At 50.4% G+C, this 15,036-nt stretch overlaps 1 protein-coding gene across 1 annotated transcript in view; it reads right to left on the reverse strand.

Moving 5' to 3' along the window:
• The window catches only part of ABCA13 (ATP binding cassette subfamily A member 13), a 181,454-nt gene that overhangs the window by 29,813 nt on the left and 136,605 nt on the right, over window positions 1–15,036 (reverse strand). The window contains exons 39-43 of the mRNA XM_031444992.2: window positions 13,526–13,580; window positions 10,571–10,748; window positions 9,341–9,456; window positions 7,920–8,076; window positions 2,159–2,412 (exon numbers count right to left, since the gene is read on the reverse strand). Of these exons, the coding sequence (XP_031300852.2) occupies window positions 2,159–2,412; window positions 7,920–8,076; window positions 9,341–9,456; window positions 10,571–10,748; window positions 13,526–13,580 (760 nt within the window). The remainder of the gene's footprint in view (window positions 1–2,158; window positions 2,413–7,919; window positions 8,077–9,340; window positions 9,457–10,570; window positions 10,749–13,525; window positions 13,581–15,036) is intronic.

Raw genomic sequence — 15,036 nt, forward strand, 5'->3', positions numbered from 1 at the left:
ACGCCAGGGAAACGCGCGTGTGCCTGCTAGTGATGTGGATGGACACCGAACCAGGACGACTTTTCCATTTGATGAACAATGAAGTCATTATTCATGACTATTTTGTGCTAGACGGACAAATGGTGGGTCACAGAATAAAAATAAATCAACTCACCTAAGTGCTTTTAGCAAACAGGAATGTAATCAAGTCGGGGACACGCCAAAGGACCCAAACGCTACACACCTGTGGCATACGCTGGATTACGTACAAGAATTAAATGCAAGCCCTTTGCACAACGCCTGGCCCAACAGACTTAACCAGTGTCTGTCAGACGAATGCAAGTTTAATTTTCAACTCTAATTTATTTGCTCTAAATCGGAGCTGCTCGCTTCTCCATTCTTCCTCGCGCTTTGCATTCTGGCGCATTTGAGCTTCCAAGTGAATCTCCGTTTCTGCAAACTGTCATATGTCAGTATTTTAATAACTGAAAAGAGTGCAGACAAGATCCTGCAGTGGCTCACGGCGAAAAAGAATGCGACGATGAACGTATGTATGTTCACGCATAACTGAAAAACTGTGCTCTGCACTGGCATTTGACACAACATGGTAAAATGATTATAAATCCATAAAAAAATTATAAAATTAAAAAATTAAAAAAAATAAACTGACTGCAACTCAATTAAAAAAATCATATCATGGAGACAGTGTTGTGCCAACATCAATTTCCTGGCTTTCTCAGTGTCACATTGTCATGAAATATATTATTATATGATCACGATGTCTCTGGGAGAAGCTGGGTGAAGGGGACCTAGGAACTCTGCACTAGTTCTGCTATTTGTTGAGAGTCTTAAACTATTTTAAAATAAAAAATGGATTAAAAATACAATGAAACAGCCACTGCTGGACCCAAGTGCTCTCAGATCTTTTCTTGGCTTTTTTTTCCCCGTAGTTGAAATCACCATTGGACAAATAGATAATGTTTTTAACACAACAGAGATGATGAGAAAATACAGGGAGACACTCCGGGGTCTATGTTATAGCATATAATCCACATAGTAACCAAAAGCACGAGACAGGGACTGACGGGGGTGCAAATAAGAAAGGCAGGCCTCTGCGGGGTGGTCACTGGCGGGAGCGGGCCGTGGGGGGCTTCCCAGACGCTGAGAGCCCTCAGTCTGGAAGAAGGGAGCTCAGGTGTGTCCAAGCAGTGGGAATCATCGAATTTGAATCTTTTCTGCTCGACAGCTCCCCTTGCCCCGCTGAGCGTGCACCCCTCGGCCCTTCTGCCTGGCCTGCCTTCCAGGGGTCTGTTCTCACTCTGCCAGGAAACATGCTCCCTTACTCCTCCTGCTTCCCGAATCCACCCCGAGGCACCCACGTCGGCAGTTCTGACTGCCTCCTCGTCAGAGTCTCCTGGGAAAGTTCACAAATCCTCCCCGGGTCTCGGCCCGGGAGCTTCTGATCTCAGGGTCCCGGGGTGAGGGGTCCACGCCTGCACAGCTTGTTTACATCCTGAGTAACTCCGATGGGTGAAGGACAACGCGGCCTCGCAATGATCCAACGTGCAGTGCACCCACCTGGGCTCAGAAATGCGCCCCTCAGCCATCTTCCAACGGCGACCACAGACAATGCCATCCGTTTCACAACGGAAGCATCCTGTTGGGCACTAGTCGTGGCAGAACCTTGCAGTACAGCTAAGGTCAGAAGGAGCACGCGGCCCTGGGCCGTGGGGCTGCCCGGACCCAGCCGGCATCTGGGGTACAGAGCGCAGAGTCCCACTCCAGACCAGACAGGGAATAAACAGGGCACCCCGCCCCCCAAACCCACCCAGCCTGACTGGTACGTGGCCAGAGCTCAGGTTCTGACGGAGACCTGGATTCTGAGACGGCAACCAGCAGGGCCGCAGGACGGAAGCAAGTGCAGGGGAGGGGAGGGCGGCGCCCCGGTGACCCCACGCCAGGAGCGGGCCGTGGGCCACCACTCTGGAGGGGAGGCATTGCTACTAATAGCAGGTTATCACCACTGAACTTCCAAACCAACGAAACAAACCAAGAAAACACAAAACCTGAGCTGTTAGAGCAGCGCGCAAAGCTGATCAGACGCACGTCTCATCCTGCAGCCTCCAGGATGGAGTCTGCCCTCCCTCTCCATCCAGAAGTGGGTGCCCCGGGGACGTACCTGGACCACTGGAGAAGGTCCCCGTGCAGCAGAACCCTCAGGAGGAGCAGAACCGTGCCTTGCGAGGCCAGCTGTACAAAGATCCAGCCCAGGAAGTTCATCTCAAAGGGGCTCACGTAGGAGTCCACACCGAAGCTGTGGGTCAGGTCATACTTGATCTGATTGTAGCACAGTTCTATCAGGCCCTGGCCCAGGCAGAACTGAGGGAAAACTGTGAACACCCACTTGAGGACGTCGTAGATGCTCTGCAAATTCTGCGCAGGGAAAGAAAGAGAAAGCGAATGAAGGACGCTTCACGATGTCCATTCCTCCTTGTCCCAGGTGCCCGAGGACACCTGCGGGCGGCCAGCAAAGCCACGACGCGCATCCTCCAGCCTGGAGCTCAGACCGTCCGGCCCTGCGGGGTTTCAGACTTGCCTGGGTTAAGGTTAAGACTTTGGGGGCTCCTGGGACAGATAAATGTATTTCTCACACACGAAGGACATGATTTGGGGGGGCCGGGGGGAAGCTGATAGGCTGAATGTTTGCCCCCGACCCAAATGCACGTGTTGAAGACCTTACCCTCAATGGGATGGGATGTATTAAGAGGCAGAGCTTTGGGAGACAACAGAGCACCCCCTCTCTCTGCGGTGCGAGGACGCAGCGAGAAGGTACACGCCGGGAAGAGGGGCCTCACGCGGACAGAACCCGCCAGCGCCCTGGTGCCTCCCAGCCTCCAGATCCATGAGAAGCACATGTGTCTCGCTGAGGGCTCTCAGTCCGTCACGTTTTGTCACAGCAGCGCAAACTGACTAAGAACGTGGGTGGCTAACCTCACGGGAGGACATGAATGTCTAGATGAGTGGATAATATGAAAAGTCGTATTTCATGGCAAGACAAGAAAGAAAACTGTGTGTGAAATAAAATTCCTATGTTACGGCAAGACCACAAAAATTGGAACACAAAAAGTTCTCTGCCCTCTGCCCTCCCCTCCCCGCACTGTGCACCGTGTGTCCGCATTCTGCGTCCCCCAAACCCGCCCATTGGCAGGGACACTGGTCAGCCACAAAGAGCCTTCAAGACAGCTCCTTAAAAGTTAGCGTTCCTTCTTGACCTTATAAGGGGTCACGTGACCCAGCAGCATGACGCTTAGATCCGGATTCTGAGAACTGTCAATAGTGCGTCATTTGATGCCCAGCCTCTGTCCCAAAACACGTGTATAGCTGCCTTGATTTCTAACGGGAGCAGTTCTCAGAGCTGTCTGAAGTGCTCTCCCCGGGTTACAATCCTCAAATTTGGCTGAAATTAAAATTTTCCATTTCTTTCTTAGCTCAGCTGATTAATTTGTCGTTGTCAGCTGTGACTGTGAGCATGTGAGCATTTGCAGAACACGAAAGACAGTGCGTTCATACTTAGCATGGAGTGGATATTAAATATACGTTCCTGTCATTAACATTTTAAAATTAAATGCTATTACAAGGCCAAGGAGATGGAGAGAGAACAATGTGTACTTGCAGAGAAGCCAAAAAGTATGGAGATACTTGAAAAACGTAGTTTTAAATCGAATATATAAATATATTTTATATTGAATTAAATTAAATTTAATTTAAATTAAATATATAAATATATTTATATATTCACATACATCATACATATCATAAATATATCATAAATATATATATAAATATATATAAACCAAATCTGCCATAAATTTCATTATTGTCTCTACCATCTGATGTTTTGCGAATCTGGTGTTTTATAATGAAATTCAAATTATTACCGTGTTAATCACTGTGCACTGGGCGCTTTCTGTAAAGGACTGTAGGCGCCCAGCTTCACTGAATTTCACCGCATGTCATTCTCTCAGTAAGTGTACAAGGTACTGAGAAGTAAATTCAGTCACAAATTAGCCAACACCGTTCCACGTGGCTGATCAATGTGTCCAAGCCACACAGTTGGAAAGGCCAGGACCCAACACCCACCTTTTGGGTCCAAAGAATAAGGTCCTTCCACCACAGAACACAAGGTTTGGAGAAAACTCACCAAAACATGGTCTGTCGAACCGACCTTTGGACACATTACAGCTAAAGAGTGCAGCCCAGAAAGCCACAGCCATGGGAACCACAACTTACAAACGATGCCACGCAAATATCACCGAGAATCAGACTCACATTTCAGAGCCCTTCTCTCCCTGTGTTCAAACTCAGTCATTGGTTCGAACAACAATAGTTTACAGGGAAGTAAAATCATCGCCGTGTGTACCTAATAACACACAACACGGTACATGCTCCGTGCAAATTAAAGAACAAAATCACAAAGGTGTCAATTATATATTTCACACCCAAAAAGGTCCAGTTTTCCCTTGCAATGCACACTCAGAGTTGTTCACAATTAGTCGTCTCAGCTGATGTGACTTGGGGACAACAGAACATTCAACAAAGGCTTTTAGGGGCAGATATAGTTATATGATGGTTGATCGCCTCCTGCATAGAGACGAGGGAAAAACATGAGAGGTTTATTTTCTTTTCCCTCAATTCTTGTCGTGATTGACACTATTTACAGATGTCAACCAGCCCTTGAAGGGGTTTATTCATCCAACTTTTCATAAAGCTAAGTCCCTGGATCAAATAATGTCCCACATGAAAGGATTTTGTCTTAAGTGGTAAGATGGAAACAGCAGCCTTTTGCAGCTCCTAACTCAGGAAGCGTAACCATGAGGACTTAACCATGAGGACTTCGGATCTGAACGCGACGATCCCGCAGGGGTAGCGACCCCACCATGAACAAAGCTGTCCACGATGCAGGGACACTGAGTTGACAGGCAACCCACACGTGGAGGGGGGCAGCTACACTAATTCATCACACAGCAGTTCACAGGTGTCTGACTTCCAATATCCAGAGGAGTAAATCACTGAAACTGAGAGCTTCGCTCTCCTCTTAAAGGGAAGCCTCACCAGTGGGAGAGACAGAAACCCCAGCCCTTGAGTCAGACCCCAAAATGCATTTCCTATGAACATCGGCTTACGAATTGTGACTTGGGAAAAACTAAAATGCTCTGATTAACATGCTAGTTTGTGTACACAGTGGTCAACACCAGTTGCACTGGCTTTGGGCACTGCTCTGAGACGCCAGTCACCTTTCTTGGTTTCTCCTATGGATGCCATTAAAATATATCAATTGCTCCATTAACTTGCAAATGAATATTTGAAGTCACCCATTTGTAACGTTGAGTTTTTAAAGCAAACACCACCAAAATAAAAAGCAAAGGAAAAGAAAGGCCTGAGGAACAGCAATCAGATGCCTTTTATTATCTGTTAACAATCGAGTTTGACCCTTTTGGTTTTTTTTGCAAACACCCTATTAACCCGCTGATTTTCCCTCCAAGTGAGCAACTCTGTTTACAACGGAAGGGAACACCACCTCCCACCGACCTAAGCGTTAAAATCTCACCACGCAAAGATTCCTGGCTAGATCCTCTTTGGGTCTGGAAGGTCTCACCTCTCCTTTTCCGTCTGGGATCCTGACCCCTGGAGCAGATCCTGCTGCAAGTTTCTCACCACAGGTTTCATCTACCTTGAGTCTGGCTTCCTCCCCATCTTAGTTCATGACTGACATCCATGAATTTTTTGTTGTTAAGACAGCAGCTGGTTTCAGTTTAATGATGTATGAGTTAGCTTTGCCACGTAACAAACATCCCCCAAATCTCAGTGCTCGTTACTACACCAAGCACTGATTTCTCACTCATGTCACCATCAATGGTGAGGCCAGCTGCTTCAGCTCTGCCCAATCCGTGACATTAGGGACCTGCTGGGGATGAGGAAAATTGTGTTCTGTCTCTGCTAACTTCCTTCAACATTCTCCTCATGCTAAAACCAACTGATGGTTCTGCTGGTTTTCTATTTAAAGTCTAGACACATTACTAGATTAGTGTCAGTGGCAGACCTATAAAAATCCCCAAAATAAATTGTTTCTTTTACGGAATGCATAGCACACATTTACATAACTCACTGCTTCTGTGCAAACATGAGGCATAACCACAAAAATTAACAGGTGCCATCAGCGGACAGCCTACCAAGTCTTGGCAAGTCCGGGCATCAGGAAGCGAGCCCACCCTACTTATGCAGGCCTCAGCCCCGGACCCCTCTGAGACACGACCAGCAGCACATCCTCCAGAACTGGGAGGGCTGGGCGTTCCCCACGCTATTTTCTCAGCCTGTGAGTCAATCACCCACCAGGACCACAGAGGACCCCACGGTGCCTTCCTGGAACAGACCCCCCTCCACGTCCCCCACCTGCCTCTTGTCTGCGGAAAAGCATCAGCCTCCTAGGCCTCCCCCGAGTTCCACATTTAACCAGAGAAGTGAGAAAGTGCAGAATGGGAGGGAAACAGTCAAGCAAGACAAAATAATAATAGTTCAGCCACTAACCAAAGCCCAGGACCTTTCAGCTTCTCCTCCAGGGCTGTAGATAATATTCCGAGTCATGTCCTTTGAGCTGTTTTGCAGACACTGAACCCCCACCAGGTGGCAGAAGTCAACTGAACGCTGCCCACAAGCACGCGGACCCCAGACCAGCCGGAGCCAGAAGGTTGATGGCGGTGACTCCCGATGACCTCATCACCCGCCAGTCAGAAGACTGTCCATGAGCTGATCACGCCCCCCACGGCTCCCTCCCTCGACCTGTCTTGAAAAGACAAGTTCCCCGAAAGCCTCCGGGCAGTTCAGGTCTTTTGAGCCCTGGCTGCCTGGACTCCTTGCTGGGCACCTGCAGCACACGCTGCACTCCCCTCCCTCACCACCAGGGGTCAGCAGACTGGCCTCACTGCTCACCGGCCAGCGGACCCGAGTTTGGTTCAGTAACGTGAGGAAGAGGGGTCCGGGCAGCAGGGAGTCAGGAGAGGACCGTGTGGTCGGAGCCAAGAGCAGAAAGTAGGAGAGGAACCGACATACGGGCAGAGGAGAGGGCGCACTCTGAGTCCACCCCGCAGGCAGCACTGGGGAGGCTGCGGAAGACGGAAGACAGAAGGTGAGCTGAAGCAGACACGACCCCGGCAGGCCTCCCGGGGGAGACGGGCGGCAGGAGCCTGGGGGAGATAAGAAGGACGCGTCAGCAGAAGTGGATTCCGCTGGGATGACCCCGAGACTGGCCTGGGATGCCCGTGGCCTGCTGGAGAGAGGGTTCTCCGAGGAGGGCGTCCAGCTCACCAGGAGACACGCACCTTCACCAGGAGACAATTCTCAGGGCAGCCCTTTGCTCCAACATTTTGAAAGCAGCAAATCCAAATATGTCCCAGGGGTCAGGGGGGAAAGGGCAGAGTCACCCAAAAGTGGCCAGTCCCACCCTGAAGCACCTGATCCCAAGGACCTGTGACCCTGGGGCATCCAGGGAGAGGACGGTCTGCCCCCTCTCCCGGGACACCCCACCGGGACACACTTCTCACCCACATCCGCCCTCCAACCGTCAATCAGGGACCCACGCACAGCGGGGACGCAGCCACGGACGCAGCCGCGAGCACGCCCCTGGGTCTGGCCTCACTCACGGAGGGAGCAGCATCACCTGCTCGTGCTCCGCCCGAGGTCACCAGCCTGGGGGAGGCCCTGACAGCGACACAGACGCTTCTGCTACCTGGAGCCAATTTCTCTTTCTGGAGGTTGAAGGCGGTGGATACCAGCACGTTCCATTTAACCCCGGCTGGAAAGTACAGACTGGGCGTGGGTCGGCGCTCTCCCCGCTCCCCCGCCCCCGCGCCCTGAGGGAGGCGGCAGTGCTGAAACTCACTGACCTGGGCTTTGGAGGTGATGGCCAGCAGCCGGGGCATGACGGTCATCAGCAAGGTGCAGAGGCCAAAGACGAAGTTCAGGGACACATAGCAGATGAAAGCAACGTCGGAACTGGAGAAGATTCTGGAGATCAGGTACATCCACGGGAGCGTCGCGTACCTGAAAACACAGTGAGAAATCACCTTCCTCTTCCCCAAACAAAAAGCATTTGTTCACCTGGTTATCTTGCCTCCCTCCGTGAGCAGAAAGCAGCACATTTTACTCAATAAATCCTGCAGGATTTTCTGAAGACAGAGCACATTTGGGGGGCTTCTGAAGACGCCGTAATCTAACAGGGCCAAGCCCGGGCGGGGTGGAGTCAGCCCGCCTCCCCGCCGTCCCCCTGCAAGGGGCAAACCTGTCTCACTCCTTTGCTCTGATTCCCCTCCATAAAGCAGGAGAAATACCCGTTTGTGAGAGTGAGAATGAAAAGCTACCAAGAGTGGAGAGGTCTACGTAAAAAGATGTTAAAAGGGGGGGGGGGTAGAACCAGAAAGCCCCCTCTGCGTGGGCACCACGCCGCACCGCGTTCTTTATTTTAGTCCAGGTCCTTTCCTATACGGAATCTATGGCACTCGTCCCTGGGTTGAAAGATACACCCTCTTGTATCAGAAGATACGATGTCTCTGGAATATGATGTATAAAATCATATAATGTTTCAGAAACTTGTCAACAGACGTCCGCCCCGTAACTGAGCCATGAAAACGATTTTGGAGCATTTAAGACGGAGGTGAGTGTCTCTGTACTACAAGTTCATCAGTCACCTTTCAAACACTTGGTTCAAATAAACATTTTGGCAGCCCCAGTCCTCCTGTCTTTTTTTTTTTTAAAGAAAGAAGTTAAATTGGCTTAAAGAGCATAATTAATTTTTTTAGTGAAACCTATGGAAGCTTCAAACAACCCCCATTCTTTTATTCAAACGTAATAGAATACCATTTTAGTGATTTAGTGTTGGAGATTGGCACCCTGTTCACAATTATTCTGCAATTTACAGGGTTCTGTTCCCTTTGAAACTGGCCCCACCTGCACACGGCATGAATTTCCCAAAAACGGAACAGGATTCTGACTAATGTCAGAGGAGAGGTGGGAAAAAGTCCACAGGCCCCGAGCTTCACGAGAGAATCTCCAGGGGCAGAGTCTCGGAGCCCACGGGATGAGGCGCCTGAGCCCCAGACTCACATCAGAGCGAGGGTAACGGGACCCACGGCGGTGCCGTCTCCACCCCGTCCCCCATCCCCGCTCCCCATCCCGGCTCCGGCTTGTTTGCTGGGCGCCCCTGATCAGAGAGAAGGTGACAGAGCCACAGCAGGTGCAAAGCCACCGCGGGGCTCTCCTCTCCCCGAAAACAGCCCGCAGTTCCGCCGCAGAGTCTCCCATCACGTACCCGAACAGCGCCAGCAGCAGGGCCATGGCTGCCAGGTTCTGGCGGAAAGTAAATGCCGTTAACTGGAAGGCGACCACGACGGCCACACACAGGCAGACGGAAATCAAGTAAAAGAGCTGCGGAAACACAAAGGGATGGGGGGGGCCCGTCACACCCGCCGGGCGCTCCGCCAGCCCCTCCCGGCCCGAGCCTGCACCCTGGCTGGCGCGTCACAAGTTGGGTGGCGGTGAAGCAAGGCCGGGAGGGTCCCCGCGGGGGGCTGAACTGGGTCCCCTTCAAAACTCATATCAAAGGGGGGCTTTAGGACAGGCTGTGATCCCCTAGGACTTGTGTCCTTACAAGAGGAGATGAGGACACAGCATGGAGGGACGACCACGTGAGGATGCGGGGTGGGGGTGGGGGGACAGATGGCCGTCCACACGCCCAGGAGAGAGGCTGCAAGAGTGTCACCAACCCTGCGGACCCCTGCATCTTGGACTTCAACCTCTGCAACAGGGGCAGGATAAATTTCTGTTGTCTGAGACCCTCCACGGGTGCATTTTTTACAGCAGCCTGAGCTGACCGATACAGTGCCCACCCTCATCTCTGGAGAAGACGTGAGAGCCTGGACGTCGTCCTGGGAAGCTCGGCTTCTTCCCGCACTTAGCGCCCAGGGCAGACTCCACCCTCTGCTGCCCCTCCCCGCTGGCCTCACCACGCAGTGTCCCCAGCAGGTGACAAACCACGGCCGTGGTCCGGGGGGGGGGGCTCACCCACCAGCTCCCTCTCCTCTAGCAAGACAAAGACACAGGATGAGTCGTGCTTAGGCGGCCCGGGGGGGACCCGGGGCCACGCAGCTTGTGCTCAGGCTGCTGCCCGTGCCAGGGAGCAGGGCTCCGGCCACACAGGACGTGGTTTCAGGACGAAGACCATTGCTAATGACTTTTATCATCCCATCTTCTACCCCCTTGAAGAGAGCAGGTTGACGGTGACTGTTTTCTCACCTTCCCAGTAAGAGACTTGCACTTCTGCACAGCTCCCTGCCTTCCCAGGTCTCCACGTGTGCCCTGTCAGCCCTCCCTCTTCGGGGGCCATCCTTAATGACCGGCGGTGACAGGTGAAGGTGACTTCACCTGAATTGGCCAGACACACACACACACACACACACACACGCGCGCATGCACGCACGTGCAGATCGGAGGTGCGGAGGAAGCACGTGCGGGGACCGTCACGCCGTCACCCCAGTCCTACCATGTCACACGCGAAGTTAGTGACCCAGTACGTCCTGCAGCCCAGGCCGCTGAGGTGCTGCAGCCTCTTGGCTCCGGTCACCCGGTCCCGCACCACGGCGCCGCTGATGGAGGCGGTGAGGATGGAGAAGCCCAGCACGATGCAGAGGGCCACGCCGCACTGGCGGATGCTCTCCAGGCTGCGGGCGGAGCAGAGCGGCCGTCAGACGTCAGGCGGGGGCTCGGGGCTCTCCCGTCCCTAACACCCGCGAGGGCAGAACAGGACAGCAGGGAACACCAGTGACTAAGCCCTTGGCGGTCACCAGTGGGGAGCGGGGAGCGCCGAGGGGCAAGGTGGAGGTGGGGGAAAATGGGTTATTATGGGGTGATCGGAAATCAGACTTCTGAAAGTTGCAAAGCACTGCAGAACATTAAGACAACTTCATTCAATTAAAAAAAGTAAAAAAAAAAAATCAAGCATTCTTTCTCTACTGACTTATAAGAAGGTTTCATACTGTCAGTAAAATCAGCTGTGGTCAGGCGTGCTGGAAATTTTTTTGTGTCTCCCTTCACTTTCTCAACGTGTGTTTTTGACCCAGAATTAATTTCCATTTTTAGATGTATGTATATAAATTATACTACATATATATAGTTTTACTGAAGGCTTTGCAGTGGGCTGAGAAAACTTGCACTTTGCCGAAGTTACGACGACAGTCAGACTTTGTTCTTCCATCACCTTAATGCTCTGCCTTTCAGTACGTGTTCCATCTGGATTTTATTTCAGTGTAAGAAAGTGAGGTTAAAAACGCAGACTTCCTCGCTGCTTTTTCTAATGGCTTAGCGAGCTCGGCCAATGTGGTAGAAAGTAAATGTATTCTCTCAAAAAAATTAATAAATAAAGAGTCCACAGGACCAGCCACCGTATTGGCTAAGAGTGTGGAATCTCACATTTAATCTCCCCAGTGATGCTCTGAGGCAGGGGCTACGGGTCCCAGCTTCTGGCAGACGTACCGAGGAGGGATGGGGGAGGACAGGTCCCAGTCTGCCTGTCTGGAGTCTAGTCTTGACCAGAGTCTGTGTCCCGGTTACCACGAAAGTCATCTGCAGAGGGGCCTCCACCGTGAGCCGTGGCCCCACCCGTGTTGGGACCACCTCCCTCGAGAGAGCAGCTCCCACAGGAGGGAGGGCTGGCGTCAGCGACCCCTGAATCTAGTCCCTCGAAATACCAAAAATATTCCATAATAGGTCCAGCTGTTTTTGCAAAAATGTACACTGTATACTTCCTGGGTCTTTTTTTTTTTTTTTTACTGACGTACAATTGATTTATAACATTGTGTCTGTTTCTGGTGCCCAGCATCATGATTCAGTCACACATGTACATACATAGATTCCTTTTCAGATTCTTTTTCATTGTAGGTTATTACAAGATACTGAATGCAGTTCCCTGTGCTCTACAGAAGAAGCTTGTTTATCTATTTTATATCTAGTGGTTTGTATCTGCAAATCTCAAACTCCTAATTTACCCCTCCACTCTCTCCCCTTTGGTAACCATAAGTTTGTTTTCTATGTCTGTGACTCTGTCTCTGTTTTATAGATTTCTTAGTGTCATTTTTTCCACATATGAGTGATATCATATGATATTTTTCTTTCTCTTTTCTGACTCACTTCACTTAGAATGACAATCTCCAGGTCCATCTACATTGCTGCACATGGCATTATTTCATTCTTTTTTATGGCTGGGTAGTATTCCATTGTATAAACAGACCACAGCTTCTTTATCCAGTCACCTGGGTCATTTGTTAATTGGAGCACAACTAACGCCTCTGGTCACTCACTGCCACCACAGACATAGTGAAGAAACTTATGGTTACCAGGGGGGAAAGGAGATGGGAAGGGATAAATTGGGAGTTTGAGATTTGCAGACACACACTACTGTATATAATGTAGATAAACAACATGGTCCTACTGCGCAGCACAGGGAACTGTATTCAATATCTTGCAATAACCTATAATGAAAAAGCATATGAAAACAAATATATATGTATATCTCCATGACTGGGACGTGCCACTGTGCACCACAAACTGACACATGGTAACTGACTACACTTCAATTTAAAAAAAAAATCACTGCCTCTTTCTTAGGAACAGGCTGACTTCTTCCAGACAGGAGATGTTGAAACGGCTGAGCACAAACCATCCACACCTTCCTTTTCCACAAGGTCTTGCTTTTAACCGATGTCAGCGACCCCACACCTAGAATTCTGGGGTCAGAGACTGGCTCCAACTAGAACCCTGAATGTCCACCCATGACCACGAGGACAAGCACAGGGTGAGCTCTTGGCTGCGTCCAGGATGTGAGGGAGGTCACCCAGTAACCAGACCAGAGTCCCCAGACTCATCATGGACGGTCATAGGAGGTACATACATAATAATTTTATTTATTATCAACTTTTAACTAAAAGTTTGTCAATCGTGGGACAGAGGAAGGGAGGAGGGGAAAAGGAGGGACAGGAGGAGCGTTACAGTTTCTAAGACAGTGAGAACTGTCACTTCATTCTGAACATAAAGGGCACTGGCCCCATCACCACCCGCGTCCCCATCACCACCCGCATCCCCATCTGGACCACGAGGATGGGCTCGCATGAGAAACTGTCAGGGAGGCATCACTAGGTTTACCTGTGTAAACACCGTGTTTAAAGTTTCTAATCTGAAAAACTTGCTGGATCCCTCGAGCTTCGGCAAATCGCCCCCTTGAACAAATTCTACTTGGAAACACAACTGCGTGATAAGATTATCTGTGTGAACACAGTCAGGGCCCGTCCTCCTTTAAGTCAGCGTCCTCCCACTTTGCAAAGAGATGACCAAGCCTTGTTCCACCAACTACATGAGCCAACGCCACTCCGGGCAAATGCAGAAGAGGGTCACCCGTAAGCAGCCCACGTTGGGGCCGCCCTCCCTGTAGCATCCTTGCACTCACATCCTGTCCTCGTTCAGCAAGGCCCCTCCGTACGGGTGGCTGTAGACCGTTATTCCTGCAAAAACAAATTGAAAAGTGAGCCCGCAGGCGCGCCCTGCCTCCGTCTACGTGCAGCCCACCTCCAAACCACGCCGGAGATGCTCTGTGCCCGGGTGTGGGTGGCACACCTGCCCACGAACGGCACCGCCGTCGTGAAGCTCCGCCCGTCTGCGCTGGCACTTTGTGGCCGCTGCTCTCAGAAATAACCACACGCACCGGACTTGCTACAGGACAGGCTCCGTGCTAACACGTTACCACGTTTTACCGTCTCCTCCTTGAAAGCATCTCTGCAGCATAAGTGATGTATTATCCACAACACAGCGATGTATTAAAAATTAAACTAAAATGAATATATTACTGCAGGGAAGCAGACTCAGAGAGGCCAAACACCAACGTGCAAAGGGGGTTGTTTGATGGAAATCAGGTCAATACTCAGAAATTCGCCTCTAGATCAAAGCAAGTCCAGACAGAGAGAAAACAAACCCTCCGCTGGGCCGGTTTGGTCTGTGGAGCTGTGCTGTGTGGCTCTGCGTGCCCTTGTGCGCCGGTGTCCTGACGGTGGCGGCCACCCACGTGTCAGCGCAAAGGACGCCATCGTGGCCACCGCACGTGACGCCACACAGGATGCTCTGCCCGCCCCAGCAAGCACCAGCCAACGCGGTCTCACCGAGACCTCCGTGACCATCACTGCAAGTGAAGTCAGCCAGAAAAAGATTCCCCCCTTATGTGTGGAATCCAAAACAAAAGGACGCACGTGAACTCATCCACAGAACAGAAACAGACTCACAGACACAGAGAACAAACTTACGGTTACCAGAGGGGGAAGTGTGGGTGGGGAGGGGAAAAAGGTGGGGTTTTTTCCTCAATATTAAGATTAATTATTATATTTATTGACTAGTAGGTGCCAACTGTAAAAAGGTTTTAAATAAAGAGCAAGGTAAAGAATAAAATGAAAATAAATTATAATCCAATGGAAAACCAGCCAGAGGTAATCTCTATTTGCATTTTGATGTTCATTATTTCAAAATTTCCAGCGTTTTCTCTACATATACATAATCATTATTGAATTATATTTGACCTTGTGTATCTTCCCTTTGATGGGGTCATTCATGACCATCAATTAACTTTTTTCACTTCCTTCGTGCAAAATTTGTATAACCCATGTGCTCCGCCAGAATCAAAATTCACCAAGTTATTTTATTCATTCTGCAGAGTCACTGTGTCTGTGATCTTTTGATTAATCCCTCAAACACCTGTCCTTTGGGCATCCTTCTTCCCCTGGGAATGTTAACAGTATGTTTTTTCAGCCATTTCCCACCCAAGGATGTTTCTGTGGCCTGTTTACTATATGAGCAATACTTCCACTAGGTCCAGAATTTTTCTTGTCATATTCTGTAGGCAGGATTCCATGACCTGCTGGCTTCTGAGTGGTTAAAAAGTCAGAGACCAAACTCTGGTTCCTCCAAGTGGAG

This window comes from Camelus dromedarius, chromosome 35, assembly GCF_036321535.1.
Source record: "Camelus dromedarius isolate mCamDro1 chromosome 35, mCamDro1.pat, whole genome shotgun sequence".
NCBI classification, from domain to species: domain Eukaryota; kingdom Metazoa; phylum Chordata; class Mammalia; order Artiodactyla; family Camelidae; genus Camelus; species Camelus dromedarius.